This window comes from Spermophilus citellus (assembly GCF_964194105.1).
Source record: "Spermophilus citellus genome assembly, chromosome: 15".
Lineage (NCBI taxonomy): Eukaryota > Metazoa > Chordata > Mammalia > Rodentia > Sciuridae > Spermophilus > Spermophilus citellus.
Genome location: NC_138195.1, coordinates 35821816 through 35848760, shown reverse-complemented (window position 1 = coordinate 35848760; position 26945 = coordinate 35821816). Strand labels below are relative to the sequence as shown.

General features: G+C 38.9%; 1 protein-coding gene across 11 annotated transcripts in view; it reads left to right on the top strand.

Annotated features, from left to right (window-relative positions):
- Positions 1 to 26945, top strand: part of RHOBTB1 (Rho related BTB domain containing 1) — a 73999-nt gene that overhangs the window by 12745 nt on the left and 34309 nt on the right. For 3 of the 11 annotated variants that reach the window (XM_081267504.1, XM_081267496.1, XM_081267498.1), the window contains 4 exons: positions 12603 to 12829; positions 15648 to 15981; positions 20197 to 20398; positions 20758 to 20861. In XM_081267504.1, the coding sequence (XP_081123630.1) occupies positions 20207 to 20398; positions 20758 to 20861 (296 nt within the window). In that variant the 5' untranslated portion in view covers positions 12603 to 12829; positions 15648 to 15981; positions 20197 to 20206. Of the gene's footprint in view, positions 1 to 12602; positions 12830 to 15647; positions 15982 to 20196; positions 20399 to 20757; positions 20862 to 26945 lie in introns of those variants that run through there. The other 8 variants (XM_081267502.1, XM_081267505.1, XM_081267495.1 and 5 more) reach the window with 6 other exon arrangements.

The following is a 26945-nucleotide window of genomic DNA, read 5'->3' as shown; positions in this document are numbered from 1 at the left end:
ATTGATTTTTTATTTTACTTCTTATACTTTAGGAGTCTTGTTGAGTAATTCAATTCCTAAGCCAACACGATGGAGATTTGGGCCTACTTTTTTTTAATAGGCTCAAGGTCTCTGGTCTAATGCCTAGGCCCTTGATCCACTTTGATTTGATTTTTGTGCAGGGTGAGAGGGAGGGAGTTAATTTCATTTTGCTATATATGGAGTTCCAGTTTTCCCAGCACCATTTATTGAAAAGGCTATCTTTTGTCCATTGTATGTTTATGGCACCTTTGTCCAATATGAGATAACACTATTTATGTGGATTTGTGTCTCTGTCTTCTGTTCAGTACAATTGGTCTTCATCTTTGTTAGGTGCCAATACCATGGTGTTTTTGTTCCCATAGCTCTGTAGTATAATTTAAGTCTGGTATTGTGATGCCTTCTGCTTCACTTTTGTCACTAAGGATTGCTTTGGCTATTCTAGTTCTCTTATTTTTCCAAATGAATTTCATGACTGCTTTTTCTATTTCTCCGAACAATATCATTGGAATTTTAACAGGAATTACACTAAATCTGTATAGTCCTTTCGGTTGTATGGTCATTTTGACAATATTAATTCTGCCTACCAAGAATGGAGGAGATCTTTCCATCTTCTAAGATCAATTTCAATTTATTTACTTAGTGTTCTGTAGTTTTTGTGATAGAGGTATTTCGCCTCTTTTGTTAGACTAATTCCAAAATATTTTTTTTGAGGCTACTATGAATGGGATGGTTTTCCTAATTTCTTTTTCAGTTGATTCATCACTGTGTATAGGAATGCAATTGACTAATAGCAGTTAATTTTGTATCCTGTGACTTAGATGAATTCATTTATGAGTTGTAGAAGTTTTCTGGTGGAATTTATTGGATCTTTTAAATATAGAATCATGTCAACAGCAAATAGGGATAACATGAGGGGTTTTTTGTTTGGTTGGTTTTACTATTTGTATCCCCTTAATATTTCTTCTGCATAATTTTTCTAGCTAGATTTTCAAGGACTATATTGAACAGAAGTCGTGAAAGAGGGCAACCTTGTTCCATTTTTTAGAAGGAATACTTTAGATTTTTCTCCATTTAGAATGATGTTGGTCTTGGGTTTAACATATATAGCCTTTACAATGTTGAGGTTTATTCCTCCTATCCCTAGTTTTTCTACTGTTTTGAACATGAATGGATGCTGTCTTTTGTCAAATGCTTTTTCTGCATCTATTCAGGTAATCATGTGATTTTGTCTTTAAGTCTACTGATGTGATGAATTATGTTTATTGATTTCCATTTGTTGCACTGTGCATCCCTGGGATACAACCCATTTACTCATGCTGCACTATATTTTAAATATGTTTTTGTATGTGATTTGCCAGTATTTTATTAAGAACTTTTGCATCCATGTTCATCAAGGATATTGGTCTGAAGTTTTCTTTCTGTGATTTATCTGGGTTGGGTATCAAGGTGACTAGCTTCATAGAATGAGTTTGGAAGGGTTCCTTCCATTTCCATTTCATGGAATAATTTGAGGAGGACTGGTGTTAGTTCTTCTTTGAAGGTCTGGTAGAACTCAGCTGAGACTTCGCCTGGTCCTGAGCTTTTCTTTGTTGGTAGTCCTTTGATGGAGTCTTCAATTTTATTGCTTGAAATTGATCTGTTTAAATTTTCTACGTCTGCCTGATTCAGTATGGGTAAGTCATATGTCTCTAGAAATTTGTTGTTGTCTTCAACATTTTCAATCTTTAATAAGATTATAAATTATTATAAATACTTTATAAGATTATAAATTATTATAAATAAGAGTATAAATTTCAAAATAGTTTTTGATTATCAGCTGTATTTTAGTAGTATCCATTGTGATATTTCCTTTTTTAACACAAATTTTAGTAATTTGAGTTGTCATGTTCTCGTCATTAGCTTGGTTAAGAGTTTTTAAAGTCTATTTTTTCAAAAAGACCAATATTTTGTTTCATTTATTTGTTTTTTTGTTTTGTTTTGTTTTGTTTCTTGGTATCGGGGACTAATCCTGGAGGCTCTTATCCACTGAGCCACATACCAAGCCCTTTTTTAGATTCCATTTAGAGACAGGGTCTCCTAGAGTTGCTTAGTGCTGTTGCTAGGTTGCTGAGGCTGGCTTTGAACTCTTGATCTTCCTGCCTCAGCCTAGTGAACCACTGGAATTACAGGCGTGGGCCATCATGCCTGGCCTCAATTTTTTGAATTTTTTGTTTGTTTCAATTTCATTGTTGATTTTAATTATTTTCTGTCTTCTGCTTTGGGTATTGATTTGTTCTTATTTTATAGAATTTTGAGATGTAGTGTTAAGATATTTATATGGTGAATTTCTATTCTTTTAATGAATGAGCTCAATACAGTGAACTTTCTGCTTAGAGTTGCCTTCATAATGTCCCAGAGATTTTTTTTTAAGTTTTACTTTTTTATTTCTTATATACCTTTATTTTATTTGTTTTTATTTTATTTTATATGGTGCCAGGGATCAAACCCAGTGTCTCACACATGCTAGGCAAACTCTCTACCACTGAGGCACAACCCCACCCCACGTCCCAAAGATTTTGATGTGTTGTGTCTCTGTTCTTATTTACCTCTTAAGTATTTTTTTTTAATTCCTCCCTGATTTCTTCTGCTATCCATTGATAATTCCATAGCATATTATTTAGTCTCCAGGTATTAGAGTAGCTTCTATTTTATCATTCATTTATGATTCATTTCTAATTACACGCCATTATAATATGATAGAAATACAAAATACATTTTGTATTTGCTAAGAGTTGCTTTGTGGCCTAAGATATGGTCTGTTTTTGAGGAGGATATGTGTGCTACTGAGAAGAAAGTATATTCAGTTATTGATGGATGAAATAGTCTATATATGTCTATTAGGTCTAAATTATTAATTGTATTTTTTGGTTCTGTGGCCTCTTTATTTAGTTTTTGTTTAGAGTATTTATCCAGTGGTGAAAGAGGTGTATTGAAGTCACTGAGCACTATTGTGTTGTGGTCTATTGAAATTGAGAAGGGTTTGTTTGATGTACAAGACGCTCCATTGTTTGGGCATGCATATTTACATTTATTATGTCTTGTTGAAGTATAATTTGCTTAGGCAGTATGATATGTCCTTGCTTATCTCTTCTGAGTAACTTTAGTTTGACCTCCACTTTATCTGATATAAGGATACAAACCCCTGTGTGTTTGTGTGTTCCATGTGAATGATAAGTTCTTTCTCATCCTTTTACCTTCAGTCTTTGGATGTCTGCCCATGAGGTGAGTCTTTTGGAGACAGCCTATTGTTGAGTCCTGTTTTTTAATCCAGTCTACCAGTCGATGGCTTTTGATTAATGATTTAGGCCATTTACATTCAATGTTATTATTGAGAAATGATTTTACTCCCTGTTATTTTGATTTATTTCTAGTTTTTAATTTGAATTAGTTTCTCTTTGGTTGACTATTCTTCTAGTGTGGTTTCTCCCTTTGCTACTTTTCACTTTTATTTTAATTTCTTTTTGTGAAATATTTTATTGAGTATATTTTATAGTGTAGGCTTTGTAGTTGTAAATTCTTTTACATTTTGTTTATCATGGAAAATTTTTTATTTCATTGTCAATTTTGAAGCTTAATTTTTCCAGGTATAGTATTCTTGGCTGGCATTCATTTTCTTTCAGAGCTTGCTATATTATTATTCCAAGACTACCTAGTTTTGAGGATCTGGGTTGAGAAATCATTGTGATCTAGATGGATTTCCCTCTAAATAAACTGTAATTTTTCTCTGGCAGTCTTTAAAATTCTATTATTCTGTTTATTAGGCATTTTCATAATAATGTGCCTTGGTGTGGGTCTGTTGTAACTTTGTATATTTGGGGTCCTGTAAGCCCCTTGTATTTTATTTTTCATTTCATAATTTAGGTTTGGGAAGTCTTCTGATGTTATTTGATTGAAAGGATTGTGCATTCCTTTGGTTTGTATCTCTGAACCTTCATCCGTCCTGATAAATCTTAAATTCGGTCTTTTCATGTTATCCCATATTTCTTGGAAGTTCCATTTATGGTCTCTTTTCTCCATGGTCAGCTTTATTTTCAAGATTGTATATTTTGTCTTCATTGCCTGAAACACTGTCTGCCAAGTCATCTAGTCTGTTGGTGATGCTTTCCACTGAATTTTTAATTTGGTTTATTGATTCCTTCTTTTTCAGTATTTCCAGCTGATTCGGGATCTCTATCTCTTTATTGAAGTTATCTTTCACTTCTTATATTTTCTGTCTGATTTCACTCCTGACATCATCCTTTACTCACACGTCATTTTAAAGATGTATATTCTAAACTTCTTCTTTGACATTTCTTCCACTGTGATGCCATTGATTCTGTTATTGAAATATCTTGGTTTGTTTGGGGCAATTTGTTCCCTTGCTTTTTCATGTTGTTTGTATGTCTGGTTATCTAGCAGTGTGGATCTGAGGCAGTAGAGTTTCTACCCTGTGGATTTACACTGTCCTGGAAGGTTTCCAGTACCTCACCATTTAGGGGGAGACAAATACAGTATACAGCATTAACCAAAATAGTTCCTGCTATGTCATCTACAATGTTAATTGTCACAATAAACAGAAATGATATGGTCATTGCTTACAGTAGAACCAGTAAATGTGCACAGGGTTTATAATTTTGAATAGTGGACAAGGAGAGAACAGAAGTGATGTATGATGTGATACTTATGAGGGAAAAAGAGAGAATATACAAGTAAAAAGTTAAGAGTAAAAGAGAGAACAGTAGAAATTGACTCTTAGCAGAAAGAAGAAAAAAATCAGGAAAACAGATAAGTGAGAGAATATATATATACACATACATGTGTGTGTGTGTGTGTGTGTATATATATATATATATATATATATATATATAAAGTAAAAGTTTAACAAATTAAAAATAGAAATAATATAGACAAGACAAAACTTAAATATACTAATCAAGCATCCTAGTCCTCAAAAAAGTGATCCATGAAAAATAACTGGCTTCAAAAATGCTAGAAATGAGAAAAAACACAAGTATGAATATATCCATGAACTATTAAGGTAACAATTAAACAGAGAAAAAAATAAAAAGGAATAAGATCTTGATGAAGAGTTAAAAAATTGTTTTCAGTGGAGTTTAGAAAATTCTCAGCTTCTCTTCTCAGCAATGGTAGTTGGGGTCATCTGCAGTATGATGCCTTCTCCACCCTCATTGTGGGGTTCCCGGAGTGAGAGAGGTAATCTGCTAGGCCCAACTCCTGCAGGCCAGGTTTAGCCTTAGATACACTCCAGTTCTTTGCCGAATGCCAGTTGGTCTGGAGATTGTAAATCAGTGCACTTCCAGGGCCTAACAATTGCCAGTCCACACTGGAAGACTGCACCCCAGGGGTCTCCCCTGGGTTCCACTGGTGTGGGAGGAACCAATTCTTAGTCCATTCTGTCACCTGCAGATCCCTTTTTCTGATCTCAGGTTCAGTCTCCCAACAATCTCTCCTGCCCCTGCCCATTCAAATTCCTGACCAGATGTGTCTCTCCTAGTTGGTCCCACAAGCAGTAAGGCAGAAGAGGAGAGAGGCAAAAGGGGAGAGCTGGGTGGGTTTCCACAACCAGTAGTCACCTATATAACCCTTCTGCACATTTATCTTCTCCTGGTCACTTAGGCACATTTTTTGTTGTACAGTGTGGTTTTGCCAGGCTTGTGTTTCAGAACAAACTCTTGTTAGCTAGGAATGGGCTCTGCGGGCTGCTGGCCCCTGTGCTGTGGCTGTAAAATGGTTCCTTCCTCTGTCCTCCACATGCAGCCAGGAGAGATGAGGCCTCTTTCTTGCATGAGGATATTGTACAGAATGCCCTTCAGGTTAGTCGGACAGTGTCTTTGATCTCTAAATTCTCCAGACCCAGACACGCCTTAGGCCTCCTAAAAATGTGGGTTCCTTTAATTCCCTTTTCCCTCCACTTTGCTTGTGGAGGGACTGCTCTGGCTGGTGCCTCTGTCTGTGGCAGCAGCTGTGGCACAGGGGATTTCTTCCTTATTTTATTTTATCCAACCTCCTCAGTCTCCAATCCACTTTTAATGTCCAGTATTAAATTCCTCTAAAGAGGTCTGGGGAATACAGCTCAGTTGGTAGAGTACCTACCTTGCATGCACAAGGCCCTGGGTTCTAATCCCCAGCACCAATATACATACACACACACACACACACACACACACACACACACACACACAAAAGTCCAGTAAGTGCCCCCCGCCTTTTTTTTTCCACCTACCTTGCTGAACAGCTGCCTGTCTACTTCCTGGGTTTCACACCACAGAGCAGTCAGGACAGTAACCTTCTCTAACTCCACCTTCTTGAAAAAACCTTATTATTAATTTTTGACAAAATTTCTCATTTAGTCCTTAACTAAAGCTCACCCACTTGAGTACTATCAGGCCTCAAAAATAAACGTGTAAGGTCTTTTGCTGCTTTTATTTTGTACTTTAAAAAACATATTGAAATATTACATATATAATGTCTACAAGTATATAGCTTGATACAATTTTTGCAGACTTGGCACACCTGTGTAACTAGCAGCTAGATCAAGAACCAGAATACAACTATCACCCTGCTTCTGGTCACCATTCCACTGCATACTCAGTTTGAAAAAAACTAAATTCTGTGTCTGAGGTACAACCTTTATTTACATAATTTGATTTTTCAGTGAACCATTACTTTATATGAGCTAACTACTATCTGCATTGATTGCAGTATTACCCTTGTAACTGAAGATATGTGGCAGACTGCCCTTCCAAGTAAGGAGTATAATGTTAAATTTGTGCATGAGTGTGCATCAATATATCTGTATTTGTAATATTCAGGTACACAAATACATGCATAGCATGCATACCAACAAATTTAGAACTCCCTTCTTCTCAATGAATGTAAACCTAAATTATATGTATTATTGATCTAAGTTTAAAATATTCTAACTACAACTGATTTTCACATAATATTTAACGTGCTGTTTCCAGTTTCTTAGAATTGCTCTTTTTACTTACCATAAATATTTTCTTTGCTCAAAATTTAAAAGCCAAGAATTTTTCATCTTCTGCTTGAAATAGAATTGTATGCATTTGTCCTGAGTATCCTCAGCTGTCTTTTTATTTAGTTCAATTTCTGTGTCTTATGTTCAAAATATCATTTAAATTCCTGTGGGTTTTTTTTTTTTCTTTTCTGAGAGCATGAGTCAGGGGAAAAAACAGGTTTAGCAGGCTCACTATGCTTTATAAGTATATGGTTTTGAAATACAATTTACCCATCAAAAATCATTTATTATTGGATTGAATGAGTGCACTCTTAGTAGAATTAGCAGTCAGTGGTTATGCTTTTGTAGCCAATAACTCTTTTAAAAAGCTAAAACATTTTTTTATAGAAGTAATACATCTGAAATAGTATTCAGCTATAGAAAGAAATGAAGTACTGATACATGCTACAACATGGATCAACCAGAAAGTATTATGGGAGGTGGAAAGAGACAGATACAAAAGGCTACAGATTGTATGACTCCATTTATATGAAATATCCAGAATATGCTAATCTATTGAGATAGAAAAGTAGGTTAGTGGTTGCCAGAGCTGGGGAAACGGGGATTGGGGAGTAATTGATGTTGGGGGACAACAATTCTTTTTGGAATAGTGGAATGTTCTAGATATAGTAAGAACAGTTATCCAACTTTGTGAATACTTTTTTTAAAAAATGTACACTTTAAATGAATGAGTTTTATCATGTGAATTTTGTCTCCGTTTTTTAAAAAAGATTATACATGGGCATTGTAGAAAAATTTGGAAACTAAAGAAAAGCAGAAAAATGGGAAGAAGTTATTGCCTCATTATTCAGCAACAGTAACTATTATATGTTAACTCTGTTTCCTTCCATTTTATTTTCCATGTTTTGTTGTTGCAGGGGAAGAGGTTGGAGTTGTTTACCGTTAGATGGGAGGTGTCTGCCATCTAATTTAATGCCAACAACAGTATCCACTGTTGTTGCATTATTATATTTTAAGTTGTCACAAATCAGTACCCACCTCTGCTCCCCGCCACACACACACAAAAATGGGTGGATTTCAAGGAAGATCCATTTAGTTGACCACAGGGAGCAGTGGATGGGAATGCAAGCAGAGTGACAGCTAGCCCTGTACAAGGGGATGAAGAAGAGCATCTGTCTTAGAGGCAGAAAGACAGACCTGAATGGTTGTCTTAAGAAGTGGAACTCGAGAAGGAAACAATGCCAAGAAACTTTTTTGGAGTTTTGCTACAGGTTGTGTGATACATTATCTAACACTTCCTTCTTCTTAAGTCCTCACACTGGTCTCACGACTTTCCGAGAGTCCTGTTTGTATTTTTTCTTTTAGCTGTGTCACTGTGCTAAGATGGTGCTGCACATGAGGGGAGGAGGAGGCCCAGCTTCATCTAGATTACATGTGTTTATTTTCTATAGGTTTCTGTCCATTGTATTTCAGTTATTGCTTACAGTAAAACCAGGAAATTTGCACAGGGTTTACAATTTTGAACAAGGAAAGAACAGAAGGGATGTATAATGTGATATCCTTATGAGGGAAGAGGAGAGACTATTGAAGTAAAAAGTTAAGAGTAAAAGAGAGAACAATAGAGGTTGACTCTTAGCAGAAAGAAAGAAAGAAATCAAGGAAAACAGATGAGAGAAAAATATATATATATGCATAGAGTAGAAGTTTAACAAATTAAAAATAGAAATAAAAGGAGAAAAAAAACTGAAATAAATATACTATATACTAATCAAACATCCTAATCCTCAAAAGAGTGATCCATGAAAAATAACTTCAAAAGTGCTAGAAATTAGAAAATATATGAATATGTATAAATGTCTATGATCCATTAAGATCACAGAGAAAATAAAAACAGACCAAAAAAAAAAACAATCTTGGTGTTAAGGTAAATTGTTTCCATTGAAGTTCAAAGGATTCTCAGCTTCCCTTTTCAGTAGCGTTAGGTGGAGTCCTTTGGAAAGATCCTTGGTCCACCTCAGAGTGGAGTTACTGAAGTGAGAGAGTTAATCTTGAAGGTGGAACACCTGGAGGCCAGATTTAGTCTTAGGTAGATTCCAGATTATTTGCTGAATGTCAAGGTCTGGAGATTTTACATGAGTGCACCTGCAGGGCCCAGCAATTGCTGGTTCACACTGGAAGACTGCACCCCAGAATCTCCTCTTGGTTCCTCTCGTGTGGTGAAGGAGTCACTTTTTGGTCATACCATCATTTGGGGTATCCCACATTTCCTGGTCTTGGGTTCAATCTCCAAACTCAATCTCTCCTGCCCCCACATTTTCTAATTCCTGACCCAGTGAATCTCTCCCAGCCAGTCCTTCAAACAGCCAGAATGGAGGGGGACAGGGAAAACTGGGTGTGCTTCCATGAATAGTAGTCCCTGTATAAACTCCTTTCTGTGTTTGACTTTCTCCTGGTCACTTAGGCACATTTTATGCCTTGCAGTGTGTGTTTGCCAGGTGTGTTTTTCAGGCCAAAATTAGGTTTGCTAGGAATTGGCTCCCCCAGCTGCTGGTCCCCATGCCTTGGCTGTAAAATGGTTCCCTTCCTCTGTCTTCCACACGCAGCAATGTCTTCAATCTCTAAACTCTCTGGACCCAGACATAGCTCAGACCTCCTAAAAATGTAGGTTCCTCTAATTCCCTTTTACCTCCACTTTGTTTGTGGAGGGACTGCTCTGGCTGGTGCCTCTGGCTGCACTAACATCTGTAGCAATTTTATATATCCAACCTCCTGAATCTTCAATCGCCTTTGAATGTCCAGTATTAAGTTCCATTGAAGTCTCCCCCCTTTTTTTCACCCACTTTGCTGAGAAGCTCCCTGTCTGCTTTCTTGGTTTTGCATACAGAGCAACCAGGAAAGCAATGTTCTCTATTCCACCATCTTCAAACCCTCTAGAATATGTACTTAATCATTAGACTTAGACATGTTTTGTTAGGATTCTGACAGGATCATTAAATTTTTTTTTCCATTGATGCCTAAATATTTTACTGAAAGATTATAGATTTGAATTCTTCCTTTCTATTTTTCACTCTTTCTTATCTTCCTCCTCCTTGTCCTTCCTCCTTCCTGTAGTGGGACAATTTTGTTCTATTAAACCAGTCTTTGCTCCCTTTGTTTTTCAAGAACACTTACTATACAGGATATTTCCCTTTGGCAATTAACCCATTTATTATTTTCCATCACATAATTTTTAGGGGGCCTTTACTTCTGTATTTACATAGAATTCCTCATGTTTTGCCTGTATCTCACTAATTGATTTTACTGCATTCTCAAGTCTGATATTTACTGTTACCTATTTCAACAGCCTTGTATTTCATTTATATATGGCCATGCCTTGTCATTACCTACACAACCTTATCTACTACTATTAGTTCATATAGATGCATTATCTTCTTTAACATGGATCAAATATTTTTTTTTAAATTTTCTCTCCTATTACTTTTTATAGCCTATCTACCGAAGTGGAAGACCTTTTTCCCATGTCCTTCTGTAATTGCTTATTCTTCCCTATGCTTCAGTGTTTTTAATATTGAATGGCCTTTATTTACTCCATCTGTATAAAACAGGACACGTTCTGGCCATGGACTGAAGTATATTATAAGTGTTTGGTTATTTCTGGGCTCTGTCAGAGACCAATGAAGGACTCTTTGATACTGTCCCAGGAAACAACCCAGTTCCAGAGCAGACAAGTAAAGCTAATCAATATGTGTGGGTGGAGAGAACCTCTGAGGGTGAGCTAAGGACAGTAGTCAATCATGTCACCAGTACAAATGATGTACCAATATTTGTTCACACTTAGGAGCAGCATCCTCTCAACCCAACCCTCTGGCATTATATCTCCATAGGATGGGTCACTTTTGTCACCGTGTTAAAACTAAAAGGGCCTGGTTGAGCAGGCTGGGGGAAGCAAAAACAGAACAAAAGAGTGTTTTCCATGCTCAGTTCTCTGTACCTGTCCCTCCTTATCTAGGGAGAATTGTTGGGATTAATCCATGCTAATGGCAGCAAACCCATTTTCTCAGTGGCTTTCCACTAACCCCACAGCCTCCCTTTTCCACCCACCCCAGGTCAGTCCAGCTCACATGTGCATCTGTGGGCACCCGTGGTGAAGAATATGTTGCTTACTGCCCAGACCAGTTCTTTTCCCTATGAAAATGGGAAGTCTGCTGGGATCCAGTGACTTCCTCACTTAGTTCTATAGCAGTCATTTTTTTTTTTCCAATTTCAGGTGAATGGTTACTTCTTATCCTTGGTTTCTGATCTCTTGTGGAGTCTGCTAACTATAGATGAAGGCTAATTTCAGTGTGATGCTGGTGGAGAGGGGTCCAAGCCATCTGGCTTTCTTTATCTTGCCTGGAAGCCCAGCTGACTGCATTTTATGGCCTGGTCCTTTCCTATCAGTTGTAAATCATTCTCCATATGGAGTTTGTTCATGCCCTTCCCTTTTCTCTTCTCCAGTCAAGTAGTGACTCACAAAACAAGGGTTGGGAATCCACTGAAGTAGGATATTAAATGAGAACTTTATGATACCCTTATATGTAAATATTATTAAGGTTCATAAATTGGGTCTAGGCAGTAGAACACAATAAACAAATTTTTTGATGTTTCTAAACCAAATCAGGCCCTCAACTCCTCCTGCCTGCACTTACTGGAGTCTCCCTTGCCCCTGGCTTCCCATTTGGTGATAGGCTTGGTCCTTGGTCTCTATTGGTTCCCATGGTTACTGATACTCTTCCTGCTGGGGAGAAATGGTTGGTGTGATGCCATCTGTCAAACGCTGCACTCATGACGGGCCACACAGATGTCCCTCAAGGTGTTCTTCTCACCAACTGCAGGCTTAGCCACATGCTGCTGCTTTCAAGGCCATGGGCTTAATGATCAGTCACCAAAGATAGCCCACATGCAAGTTCTCTGCCAGCCCCTGATACAAAGTTTCTTCAGGAAAGTGAAATGGCCATCTTTTGTAATCCATTCAATAAGCGTTTATTGAAAGCTGTGTATGGACAAGGCACCGTGAAAATATTTAAGTATTTAAATACAAATATGTTTCTGTTGTCAAAAATGTATAATTGTGGTCAGGTAGAAGCAGAATACATATAAACATAATGATTTGTCTTATAAATAAGAATTTTGATTTATTATCCTAGAAGACAGTATAAATGGAGAATGTTTTAAGTGCATCTTCTTTCAAAATGTAATTTGAATCTGTCTACTTCAATCTATCTCTGCTGCTTCCTCCATGGTCACAGCCACAATCCTATCTTGTCTGGAAAACTTAGCAGCTTCCTAACTGGTCCTTCTGCCCTTGCTCATTCTCTTCCACAACCTGTTCTTTACACACCAGTCTCAGTGACACAAGCGATGTTTTAATAAAACAAATTCAGAACCTGTCAGTCCTCTGCTTAAATACTTCAGCATCTTCTCACTGCATCTGGAATAAAATCCAAACTCTTGACTAGAGCATAAGAGGTCACGTGCCCATACCTGCCTTTCTGACTTTGCCTCTCACCAACTTCCCTTCTAGATGCTCCTAGCCTGTTGTTCTTCCCTCTTCGTGACTGGGCCCTTCTCATTCTTTGGAGAGCATGAACATGAGGCCACCTGATGGATACCTCCTATGTCTGCAGGACTCCCATGCTTTTCTGTCATCACACCATTCTGTTTTTCTTCAAGGAACTTATCAAATTGGTGATTACGTCTTTGCCCACATGTTTAGTTGTTACCCTTCCGCTGACTCTGAGGTCCACAAGGGTAAGACCCCCACCTCACTTGTGTGTCCTGTACATGATAATCAAGTCCTGGCACTCAGTAGGTTCTCAGCATATATGTCCTTTGATTAAGTCTGCCTGAGTCCCAAAAGTGGAACACAATTTCAGCAAGTGGGTGAGGACGTGAGAAAGGCGCATGAGCAGGAGTCCTGGCAGAAGCAAAGTTGTTATAGAGATCACATGGCATATCTGTAGATGTAAGTAGAGCAGTGTGTCTAGAATGTAGCACACACTGACTTAAGATGACTTCAAAATCCACCCTGGAATTTTTATATATCTCTTCAGTTTGGGGTCTTGTTCTTTATTTTTTTCAATTAGGGCAGTGTTTATTAAGGGTGGTAGATGGAGAAGCAAGTTATTTCTGTTTCTGGCTCACCTCCCCCACTGACCTTGAGTCCTAAAAAAATTGGAGTGCATGACCTTGTATGGGTTCCATTATCACAGAGCTCTGGAGAGGGTCATGAATAGATGTATAAAAACAGTGCTTCTGTGTTATCAAAAAGCGGCTCTGTATTATTTATATCACTGGACTTCTATGCGGTATCCTTTCTGTTACTTAATCTCTTTTCTTTTTTTAAATCAAAACATGCAGTTGAAAAAAATATTGTTAATTGAAATGATGGATATTCTGTTGATTTAAGGGATGGAAGGCAATTCTATCCTGGAGACCTGTTTCCATGAAGTTTTGATTTGGGGAAGTCTGGCCAAGCCCTTGCTGCCTCTTTCCCAGCTCTGGACCCATTCTCCATTCCAGCTGAGATGTTTATTTTATGTATAAAACAGCTCCCGCCTGCCTGTGACTGGTGATTAAGAGCTCAGGATAATGAAATCTGCACAGTTGAAACTTGGCTGTTGGCTGAGTTATTATGCAACTCAACCTTTCCCTTTTGTTTCTGTCAATAATATAAAACTCTCAGTTTTTCTTTCAGAACTAACTCTTCACATACTCTAAAATTTGTCCCATAGGTGTGTGTTTAATGACCAAGCTAAATTATTTATAAAAGCTCAGATTATATGCTTTTCTAAGGAACAACCAAAAAAACGTGAGTGGCCATGCAACAGCATCATTTGTACTCTCTATAAAGAGCTCAGTGGAGCTGAGAGTACAAAGGCACCTTCATGGGCCTTAGATTTCTCCTTTAAGTGGAGTTCTCACTATGCTTTGATCAAAATAGCAGATAATATGAGATACAGCAGAAGTGATTGTAAAGAGTGGCATACTCCAGCCACGTGTGATAGAGAACAATTACAAGACCCCCAGTGAGGTGTCTTAGACAAATAATTGACCTTCCTTACCCACCCTCCCTAATTTCTGAATTTCTGGTATTAGAGGAGATGTGCATTCTCACCTGAATTTGGCTAGTGGCCTTACACTAAAGTGGGCCTTTTGGGAATAAGCAGTCAAATTTGAGCTTCATTAGCCCCAGTGCCCTGCATATTGGATTATGGGGCCTGTACTCTAAAAATCATGCAGGTGTAGTAGGAATGAGGGAGTAGATATGCCCAGAACTTCCTGGAAGCCTGTTTCATAAGAGAAAGATCATACACCACAAAGGCTGTCACCTCAAAGATTGAAGCAGGGGTAGAATAACCCCACAGGAAGGAAAATGATTTGAAGGAGACAGAGCAGCTAAGGAAACGTTTGTAAGTATCAGTGTTTTGGCCACAGTTGGCCCTAGGGGAGAGAGTCACAGTTAAAGTAGGTGACCTTGGACCTAAGAGGATAATCAAGAAAGGCTCTGTAGAAGAGGGGGATTCTATAAAGTTCCAAGCACTTTAGCCCAGACCCATTTTCCAGAAACTTGATGTCATTAAATGCATGAGATGGCATTTGAAAGGAATAACCAGTCAATTAGAAGATAAAATGTTTAGTCCATTGGGAGCAAGGGCAGTTAGGAAAACTTTTTTTTAGCAGTGATGATGTCTGAGTGATGTTTTAAGGAGTAAATAGAATTTGCCAGCAAACGTGCGATGGAGGAGGGTTAGTAAGAGGAAAGCTATGCACAAAGGTACTGAGGTAACAAACATCAGAATTCAAAGAAGCCACATTGTGTGGCTCAAGCATTCTATATTAATTTCCTATGCTACCATAAATTTTCAAAAACACAGTGACATAAAATAATACAAATTGATTAACTTACAGTTCTGGAGACAACGGGTCTAAAATGGGTCTCACTGGGCTTAATCAAATCCTTGGCAGGCCACATTCCTTCTGGAGACTCATTCTCCTTGCCGACTCTAACTTCTACCGGTTGCCTGCATTCCTTGGTTTGTGGCCCTTCCCTTCTTCTTCAGAGTCAGCAGTAAAGCATCTTTTAAACTAACCTCCTGCCTGCCTCGTCCACATTTAAAGGACCCTTGTGATTACATTGGGCCCAAATAATAATCCAGGATAATCACCTTATGCTAAGATCAGCTGATGAGTAATCTTAATTCCTTCTGCAACCCTTCCTAATTCCCCCGTGCTGTGGAAAAGAACACACAACCAGGGAGCAGGGATTAGAACAAGGGCACCAGCGTCTGTGCTTCTGCCTACTATGCTGGCAGTGCAAGGATATTGACAGTGACAGCAAAGAGAAGAGTTTCTCATGACCCATCAACCCTGGGTGGAAAAGATCATCCACCCAAGAAGGGCCTGTCATCCAATATTAGGTTTTGTTTTGTTTTGTTTTGTTTAATGGAAAAGTCAAAGTTCTGGAGATTTTCCTAAGGTTTAATGGCCATGTTTCTGTTAACTATTGCTGCATAACTAACCACCCCCAAAACTTGGTATCTTAGAATAACAGTGATTTATTTCTCAGGATTGTGTGGTTCGTGGGAATCTGGGCCATTCCCTTGCTTGTTACCCCTGGGCTCATTCACTAGCTACATTCAACTGGATGGTCAGCAAGAATAGAAGATCCAGAACGACCTTGCGTCGTCTGACACTGCGTGACAGCCATCAGCAGGACTGCTGTGGTTGTTTCCAGTGTGAGTTCTCGTCCTCTGTGAGGCGAGGCCAGCTTCCTTGCCTGGTAGCCTCAGGGCAGTGTTCCAACAGCGTAAAGGTGGGGACTGCAGGGCCTCTGGGGCCTGCACTCTGGAACTCACACAGCATCACCTCCACCACATTCTTCTGGACCAAGCAGTCCACAGGTCAGTGCAAATTCAAGAGAAAGGGAAATAGATTGTGTCTCTGAGGGAGTCGCTACAGTAGCCTTATTTCATGTGGCACAAGTGATGAAGATAGGAATTTTTGTTCTGAGAGTGGGATTCTGTAATTTTATATTCCACAGGGAAAATGTCTCTGAATGACAGCAGTAACCAACACATGGCCCAAAGGTTTGATATCTTGGAACTGAAGAAGTAGAGAAATTGTGAGGCTAGGGTGTGGAGTGCCTCATCCTGTGTTGGCAGTAAGAATGCAGTTGGTGGCGAATGAGGAAGAGCAGCCCGTAGTCCAGGAGATGTCAGTAACAAGAGCAGGGAAGGTATGGGGTAATCAAACTGATGATGGGATCCTGTTGACATGCTGATCATGGCCACAGGTGTCTGGTCAGCCTGGCGGATGGTGACCTCCCAAAACCACCTTACCAGGCCTTTCGCTCCCCAGCCTCCTTTGACTTGTTTACGTGCCAGTTTTTACATCATCTGACCATTTGACTTTCAGACAGTGTGCAGATAGATTCTTCATGCTGAATGTTAATTCTTAGCACCCACATCCTGAAATGAAGTTCAGGTTGGTCGTGTGTCAGATGACAAAGCTGCCATCGTGACAGTCTACCGGTGATGGTTCTTTGGAACTTTCTATTTCGTATCTTTCCTGTCTCCTCAGGTACATGTCTAAAGGTAGAAGGGTATCCACACAAATCAGTAGGATTTATGGTGGTGAAATTTATTAACTGTGTTAAATGTACAATATTTATTGCTCTCATTCTAGGTAAATAAAAATCAGAAAGCAGATAGTCATTATCCAGATGGTCCTAAGAGCTCACTCGACCATAAGAGTGCTAGAGATGAATAAATTAGAGCCCAGAACAAGAGGAGAAGGATAAAATTGCATATTTTCATAATTACTACCATAATTTAAAGTTTATTTATTTACATTAAACAAATAAATGAAGATTTACAACAGTACAAAGTGTAGAATGAGTTTGCCTCCTTGGCTGTGACTTCACATCCTTTAAATGCTTTTTTAGATTTCTACCCCAAGTGAAATATTTTCAGGATTTGGAAATTCAGCAACGCTTCTTAGAAATTCTGTATCTGCATTCCACATCTAAGAACATTCAATCTTGCCCTGCCTTTCATTCCTCGCTCCACGCCACCCCCATGCAGAGGGTTCAGCACCTTTTGGTCATGAGCAGATTGCTAGGAATGAGAAGACCCTTGGATGTTATTCTCACCTTTGACACAGAAATTCTTTAAAGGAGTACATGAAATCTGTCTAACCATAAGTAAAGTAATGAGGGTCTTTGTAAGTATAGCCTTAATATAAACTTGAAGGACTTGTGTCCCTCTCAAAGTAGTCTGCTGTAAAAGCTACACAACTTTTCTGCACCATTGCTTTGGTGATTCAAATCACTTGGGGTTTCTCTTTGGGGGCTGCTGTCAGAGCTCGTGTGCAAGTCCGCAAAGAAGACCAATTCTATATTTCAGTGTCCTATCTCAATTTTTATTTAATCCAGACATTCCTTCAAATTTTATGGATTGGCCATCTTTGATGTTTATCTGTCTAAAAAAAAAAGTCGAATTCATGTTCAAAAGACTAAATTGTGGTGGTACGTAGGGCATTGAAAGTAATATACCTTTGGCTTCAAAGCTGTGAGGCTCCAGATGAAACCGTTGTACTGATCCTAGCTTACCCCATGGTAACATCACCAGAAACTTGTCAAAGAGCATTAAAAAATCTAGAAATGCCCCATGAGAATATTTTAATCTATTTTCCACCTCTTTCATCTTTTGGTTTACTGTGACCTCCTCCCTGTCTCCCCCTCCCCACCCAAAACTTTTTGTGTCTTCCTTGCCTAAGGTCAACTATTCTGCATCTTGTGGTTTTTTTTTCTTTGATTTTGTTCTTGAATGAGCTGTTCTAAAATTTATCCTTTTTATAGATCTTTGTCATTATTAAGTGTATGAGTTTGCATCTCATTCTGGCTTCCCACCTGGCTCAAATTTGTTGTCTTCTAAAGGCGTTTATCTTCAACATCATGATTATGAATTTTTATTTTGCCAAATACCACACCAGGAACTTAAAGCATAAGTTTTCTTCATCCCCCACAATACTTTCGGAGATGGATATTATTATAATCTTCATTTAGCAGATGGAGAGGCAGAAGGCCAGATGTACAAACAACTTGCCCAAAGTCAATTGGCTAGAAGTGGGATAGCAAGGATTCAAACTCATGTTTATCTGAGTCAGGGTTGCTCAACCTTAGCACTGTGACACTTGGGCTTGGGTAGGTTGTAGAGTCTGTCCTGTGCAATGAAGTATGTTAAGCAGCAGCATCTTTGGCTGGTACCCTCTAGAAACCTGTAGCTTTTAACCTCACCTTCTGATTTTAATAACCATAAATGTCCTCAGACTTTGTATGTATCCCCTGGGGGGAGTATCTGACAAACACTGGTCTAATGCCAAAATTCATGCTTTGGACACTTTATACCATTAGACAGGGAATGAAAAAAAAAACCACTGTTTTAAGACAAAAATGTTAAAAAGACCAATTTTATAAGTCATTATATCTGGCTGATTTGTCAGAATTGGAGAATTTTTTTAAAGATTCTGCTCACCCAAGATGTTGAGAATACACATTTCTAGGTAAGGCACAGGTGTCTATTATAAAAGCCTCTTCATGGTATGATATATGATATGTCAAGATCCATGTAATGTTTTGAACAACTAATAAATTTCTGATGTTTAAAAAAAAAAAAGCCTCTTCATGGCATAGGAACCACAGAGCAAATCCTAGCCTAACCACTCATCTGTTCCTGAACCCACTCCTGCCAAGTTCTCCAGCCTCAGGCTTAACACCTCCTGTGATGGTGTTACTGTCGGCAATTCCAGATCCTCACTTCCTAAGACTATTTCATCTTCTTACAGCCCTAACTGTGAAAAAGTATTCTTCTCAATATCTTCCTTACATTTTTCCACCTATACCCATATCATCCAAATTAATCATTCTCAAATCAATCAAGTTAAAGCCTTATTGAGTCTCAATTATGCATTAGGCTCTCCTCCGAACAGTTTCTTTACCATGACCACCTAACCAGTTTTTTCAGTTTAATAATAGACTTCCTCAAAAGGACAACTACAGCTCATTAAAATCTTAAAATCTTCCGAGGTTGGTCTCCTACCCAGCTGCTGCCGGTAGTGAGGCTGCTCTGGGTTTGTGGAAGGCCTTGACCCTGGGGAAGCAGAGTTGCAACAGTGTTTCCTCTTCCTCTTTTTTTAATATTTATTTTTTAGTTTTAGGTGGACACAATATCGTTATTTTACATTTATGTGGTGCTGAGGATTGAACCCAGTGCCTCATGCATGAGGGCCAAGCACTCTACCACTGAGCCACAACCCCAGCCACTCCTCTTTAGACCTCCTTTGGTAGTTTCAGGAAGATTCCAAAGTGACTCCTCTCATTCTCATTCTCAAAGTGACTCATCTTTTACCATATTCTCTAGATTTCTTGATGAAAATACAGAGGGGAAGGTAATTTTATTGTTGTTGTTGCTTTTTAGGTGGGCCACCTTGAGAATATCATTATTTATTTGATTAATATAAAAAATATAAGTTAATCTGCCTGGTACCTCAGAATTCAGACTCTTCTTTAAAGTTAGGCAGTTTTTTCAATCTGCGCTTTTGATTTTCTTCTACGTTACCATAGTAATGATGAACTTAAAGAAACCTGCTTCTCAAAAATGTTGGATAACTGGAAGATTGTGGTAGAGCAGACACCAGGATCTCCAAGGCACCTTAGGCTCCAGCATCAAAGGTTAGCCTGCAGGTGACCAATCTCACCAGCCAGTCACCATGAGCAGCTAGTGAGCTATAAATGTGTGCCAGCTGTCCTGACAGTGCCTGGACAGATCTGCAGTAGGCAGGTTATGTTTAGAGAAAACCAAGGAGAAAATAACATGTTAACCAGAATAAACTGTTGGGGGTCAAAATAGCAGTCTGGTGTTTTTGTTCTTGTGTGAGATATAAAAAGAAAACTTGGGTTTCAATCAGGCTTAGTATGAACTTCCAAACATCTTGCCTGTGCTTGTGTACGTGCAAGGACATGGCGGGACAGAGGCAAAGCTGTTCTGAACTCTAGTGTCTGGGACTGCTCTGGAAAGCCTTGGAGTCTTCAATGTAGTTTCACTCTCTTCTTGTAGAGCTTCATAAATGGACACTGACATGGACTACGAAAGACCCAACGTGGAAACCATCAAGTGTGTGGTGGTGGGCGACAATGCCGTGGGGAAGACGCGCCTGATCTGTGCCAGAGCGTGTAATACCACGCTCACGCAGTATCAGCTGCTGGCCACCCACGTGCCTACCGTGTGGGCCATTGACCAGTACCGTGTCTGCCAGGAGGTAAGGTGCACGGTGTCTTTAGGATCCTTAGGCCATCATGGCTGTTTGCCAGTCAGATTAAAACTAGTGGAGGAGGGTGGGTAAACTGCACATTCAAAACAAAACTAACTTTTTAGTGCCACAAGAGAGAACAGAAGCAAAGGGCACACTTGGGAGTATGGCCATGGTGACCTGAATGGGGGTGTGAGTCATGTGATTCTAGGACTTGAGTTAGGAGCTGGCTTAAGTCCCAGTAGATGAAATAAGGAAACTAAATGCAAGTGGGTTTAGGAGCCCTGAGAAGTGCCAACTTGGGCTCCCTCCTCTGGGGAGTGTGTGATTAACACTGAGCACATGGACTCTGTCCCTCTTTCCTGCAGGTCTTGGAACGTTCCCGAGATGTTGTTGATGAAGTGAGCGTTTCTCTCAGGCTTTGGGATACTTTTGGTGATCATCACAAGGACAGGCGATTTGCATATGGCAGGTAAAACAAGACTAGTGCAGTGTGGTTGAGCTTGAGTAAAATTACCTTTTGAGACCCGGTAGCTGGTTCACATGTTAACAAAAACCACATCATAATGGCCTTTTGAAATATCTTGGGTCCTTTACTTGTGCTGAAGAAGGGGGGGAAATGGCATTTTTTTTCCTTATATCAAGAAAAACAGAATTTGCTTTGCCACTAGGAAATTCCAGGTTAAGACAACCTGGGCTAGTTGGCCTGGAAGGTTTACTAGATGAGGATTCTGTCTTATCCTCCAGCCTTGAGCTACTTTGATGGCTGTTTTTCTGAGTGACACTTCATTTGACTCTGTGAAAGTGTTTCAAGCTATTTTAGCACTTGGCTACTCTACTTCAGAAGGTCTCTGTGGTCTTTTCATGACCATATTAGCAGAGTCTGATGTTATTTGCTTTGGGCTTTGTGTTATCTGAAAAGTCTCTTTATTTTTATTTGAAGGTCATTTTTTAAAAGAAAGGAAAATATCTCTGAAGTCCTTCACAAGGCATGTTTCCAAAATGAACTGAAACACTAATGTCTATTTTTCTTTAAAAAAAAATGGAGAAGGAAAAATCCAGTAAAGGAAAGATTAATCTAGGACACTGACATGGGTAGGAACATAGTCAAAATGCCTTAAAATATTTAGCAATTTCTGTCTGTTACCATAACTTGAAATATCTCTCTGTGAATGGATCATAGCTATTAAAATGCAGATAAGGTAGAGATTTTTTTTTTCACTCCTTAATTATGAAAAAAGCAAACAAACAGGGGTGGGGCTGATACTGAAGATGGAACCCAGACAGGTACTCTTATCACTGAGCTACATCCCCAGCCCTCTTTAATTGTAAATCAACACATTGCATTTTAAGCTTAGAATTTAGGTGTCACATCTTAGTTGTCTCTTCTTAACATCAAACACCATGTTACTTCACAGAATTCCAAGCACGTGTATTGCACCTTGGTGATGACATAAACTTTTGGAAAAGTTTCTCTATTTCTTCAATCCAGTAGCTCTCTGAAAAAAAAAAAAAATATATTGGTTTTTTTTTTCAAAGTGGCCTAAAATACTGAGTAAAAGGGATTTCCCTACTCCTGAGAAGTAACTCACACACTGAAAAAAACCTGTGATTTAGAACAGTTTATTCAAGGGGACTCAGAATGGGACATGTGGAAGTAAAACATGGTTTTAATGACCCCTTTATAATGAGGATTTTAACCTTAATATCCAACATTATAGATCCTTTTCTTCTCTTCGAATGTTCTGTTTGGTTTTTTTCTTTCTTTCCTTATTCTCATAATGTTCTTGATGGTTATCTTAGTTGACAGTTCAGGTTTTTATTTTCCTGCATATAAAAAAAATAAAATAAATGAAGCTGCTTATAAATATTGTGTGGTCAGGTTTGTCATATCTGCAGTTCTAAGGAAGCATGATTTTAAAATGATGTCTTTAAGCAAAGTAAGGATAAGTAAGGTAGATGTCTAAGGATTTTTGGTAACTCCATTTCTATAAAGGTGTCATGCAAAGATTGGCCTGAAGATGAGCCGACTGGGATATTTAGTTTTAGACTCTTAGCAATCATTTCAACAGATCAGGGTATATAGCCACTTGAAATTTATACACTCGAAACAATGAATTTCAGTGTGGCCTTGTCGTGTAAAACTTGTTTTGTGATGGAAGGACTGCTCCACTTTCCGTGAGACTCCAGCTTAGGATTTGTTTAATGGCGCTCTGGCCCTCACAGCTCTACACTGGGCCCCGTCCAGCTCCTGGACATAGCCAGAGTCATTTTACAGCCTGTCATGCCTGTGTCTCTTCACTCCCAATGAAAACAAGCTGCTCTTTCCTGTGGCTCCACCAGTTCAAAGTACATTGTTCTGCTCCCTTGTCTGTAATGTTTGGTTCCATTAACTATAACCCATTCCCCTTTTGATAGAAACAGGAAGTACTCCTGGAGCCAAGGCTGCTTCTCCGAGTGGCCCAGAGGGGCTTCAGGAAACATCCCCATGTGTGTTTCTGGCCACGTTCTACTTGGGGCCTCATTTTGTGTGCTTGTTTTTACCTTGTATTTCCTCTGTCCTTGCTGACTCTCCACTGCCTCTAGGTGTCCTGCCATAGACCCCAGTCCTAGTGAAGAACAAAAGCCAGAGCTCCACTGTCAGCCTCCATCATCTTTCTGTACATTCTAAATAGGTAATACCACATTAATGTAGCACCCAGAGGTTACATTTTATGGAAAAATCTGGTAGCATAAGTTTCTTTTATTCAGTATAGAGCTTTGACCAGTTCTTTTGATTGCTGTGAGAGAGCTGATGTTGGATTTGCAAACCTGTCTTTGGACTAACGTTTTTACTCTACTTGGTTTGAATTACAAGTCAATGGGATGAGCAGCAGACATAAATTTGGAGGCATGTATGTGGAATATATTCCAAGATATTTAGAACCTTTTTAAAATAATTAGATTCTTGTGGTAACAGTGAGGGAAACCAGATTCATCCCATGATGCCTCAGGCCTTGCCCTCAGTTTCCTCTGCTTCTTAGTTTAAAGGAAATTAGCTTGTTGCCCTTCATACATTCTTTGGCATAGACAGGTTCTGGTTTTCTGAGTGGTCAAGGGGGGTCAGTAGCAGGCAGTCTACCAATCTGAATTTACAGTTCTCCAAGTCTGAAAACTGGCTAACTGTAACCAGAATATCATTGCTATCTTCTTTATTTAAAGGCAACTATTCAACTCATTTTTTAAGCCAATTAAAATAATAGCTCCAATTTATCGAAAGCCTACAATGTGCCAGCCAACATATTAGGAGCTTTGCCAACATTAGTTTAGGTATTCCTTTCAGGAGATCTAGGAGACAGAGATTATTTCCATGCTACAAAGAAGCAAAGGGTTGAGACCTTTCACTGATGTAACCTAACCAGTGATGAGTCTCAGAGGCAGATTTACACCCAGCCCTTGCTGACTCCTGACTCCCACCTCTTTTCACTGTGCCAAGCTACCTTGCACCTTCAAGAGGATGAAGCTGGAAACTATGCCACGTTGGTAATCTGGGTTTCCATTGGCTCTTCCATATTGGTGCAGAGCCTTAGAACTGGAGGAGACCCCAGAAGCCCATTTAGTTGACCCTTTTCCTTGAGGAAGGGAAGCTGTCCATCCAGCTGAGAATTAGCACTGAAGAGAGTCCTTCCGTTGGAGGGAGAAGGAAGTCAGCAGGGTAACATCAGCACCCTGACTCCTCACAGATCCGAAATCTGGCAGGCCCTCTCTTCTCAGGAACTCTCTTGTAACCTTTCTTCCTACTACCCACTTTCTATCCACTTTCAGATGAACTTTTGAAGTTCTTTTCTGGATCTTTTGAAATGTCAAGAACAAGACTGAACATAGTAACCATGACTGTGATCAACTGCTCTTTGTTGACAAAGAAGGGGCCTCTTCTTAAAGAAATATCTCTCAAATGTTTTCCCTGGAACTCTTCTAAGAATGAAAGGTTCACATTTTGGTACCTGGCACCAAAAAGATAGACAAACAGGATGGGCTCTGCCTCCAGCAGGACATCTGGGCTGCTCAGACACTCTCTTTTAGTCATACCAGATATAAATAATTATGGGTTTGTTTGTTTGTTGTTGTTTGTTTGTTTTCTGTCTCCTCTCTTTGAAAACCTCCGACCCTGATCTGTGTCAGGGCCAGATAACCTTCAGACACTTAATAAAGCTGATGGTGCTGAAGTTGATAACTAAAATTTAATCAAGGAACCCCATGAGTCAGATCTGTGCCAGGCAATCACTCTACATATCCTGTCCCACTTCGTTCTCACTGTGACCCTGCAAAGTGGGCTTATTTCACAGTTAAGGAAACAGGTACAGAAAGGGCACAAGGACAGAATGGAGCTGAACTTCCCACTTGGGTCTGACTCCAAAGCCTACCTACCATGCTGTGTGGCTGATGAGATTGACAGATGACAAGTTTACTTTAAATTTCCTCCTGGTACAGTCTAAGTCTTCTGTCCTATGTGGACCCTGAAAGACCTGCATTCACCATCTCTCATCCAGTACGTCTCTTAAATTTTTTAAGCATGGCAAATAACCCGATTCTTTACATGCATTCATAAGTGGCTAAATATTAGTCCTTTCACTTTCAGTAAAGATGATACATCAAAGCAAACTTTTCCAGAGTGAGTTGGAATCTTGGGTCATTTTTTTGGCATGTTTCCCCCAAAACATTGAACTTAAAGATTCAGAACCAATTCACTTGCCCTTACCCCCCATAGTTTTCCAGCATATTTTAAGTCTGGCTGGAACCCATTTATTATATAGTTTATCTTACACTGATTTTTCTCAACTGTTGTAAGCTCCTATGAGAAGTGCAGTACATGTTTCAAATGATAACATTATGATCAGCACTGTGGTTTCTGTGTGTCTGTTTAGATAAGATGGGTTTGGTTTCATGTTGAAGGCCCGTGTAATCAGATAGGGTATGAACACACCCCATTTTGAATGCTTAGTTGAGAACCTTTAAAAAAGTTGAAGTGTTTAATGCATCTAGAGTATCTCAAGTTAGCTGCTATTGTCCATAACACATTCTAAATGCTGGGCCAGAAGTAATCCAGATTATTCTAATGATTATTTCAGGAAATATATCAAGTGGAAGTGGACCAGGGCCAGGACTAGGCAAGGCCAATGAGTCTCTCACCACAGGCTTAAAAATGTAAATAATAATAATTTTAAAAAACAGGATCATTATTAGTATTTGTTTTTTTCCCTTTTGCCTTGGGCTCCATATGGTAATGTTTCTTAACCTGACTTTATCTATAATGTTGATACATTTTGAATTGTGGCCTTTTTGTCATGATTTTTATGTTTTAAAAATAGTATTCATCTGAATTACTGAGCTTTTCTTGTATTTGCACCTGAGGCAAGTGTTTTGCCTTTGTCCCCCAGTTGTGGTCCTGATGCTGGGCTTTATAATTGGATAGCAACGTAGCAAAGAGAAGAAATCTAGTAATGCATATACTTAATGGACAAAGTAATACAGACCACACTTTTCAGTGTGTTGGTACGAACAGGTCTAGGAAAGTTATTAGAGCTTATGTCCTAAAGGCATTGAGTCTTGTGTGCTACTGTAACAAGAAGAACTAAAGTTGCTCAGGTTATAGAAAAAAAGTGAAAAGATATAAAAGCAGTTATTTAGATCAAGAGATAGGAATAGTGGTTCCCTATGAGGTTATTCTAAAATTGTTAGTTTTCATACTTGAGTGCACCTAAGCATAACAGTTATTCTGAAATAAGAGTTCTGCAAAGAGGTAAAGCAGCCAATTTTAGCCAGCACCTGGATGATTATGAAGTCTGTGGTCCTCCAGCCACACTTTGGTGAACACTGTCATGGAATTATCGTGATGCTTCTTACCAAACCTCAACCAAAAGGGAGGCTTCCTTGTAGTGTGAGAAGCAAGCAAAAAACAATACAGACTGTGTAATTCCATTTCTACAGAAATCTAGAAAATACAGTCTAATCTAGTAACAGATGTAGATCACTGGTTGCCCAGAGAAGATGATGGAATGGAAGGATGTATTACCAAGGGACATGAGGAAGCTTGGGGGATGATGGAAATGTTTGTTATCTTGATTGAGATGATGGTTTCAGAGGAATACATATGTCAAAACTAATCAAATTAAAAAACACTAAACATGCATAGTTGAAAGTTATATCTAAATAAAGGTTTTAAGATGAGGAATATCTCTATAACAATATAATCTATGATATTTGAAAATGTTTGCATGGTAGACTGCTAAATGTTTTAATTATTTATGGAACCTTACATTAATTCTCATTAAAAATATAAATCATTTCTTTGAGCTTATGGGGAAAATAATGGAAACAGATCCTTAATGGTTGAGTATAGGAAATGGAATATTATAATTGTCAAAGAAAATGATAGGACATTATCATCTTGTTACACAAAATTACACTATTTCCCGTCTCCCAGGAATAAAGCCCTGAGCTCAGTGGGCCCACTCTCTGACCACATAGGTTGTTTCTTTGCCAGTGATTGTGTTTGTATCTTTTCCTCAGAAGATTC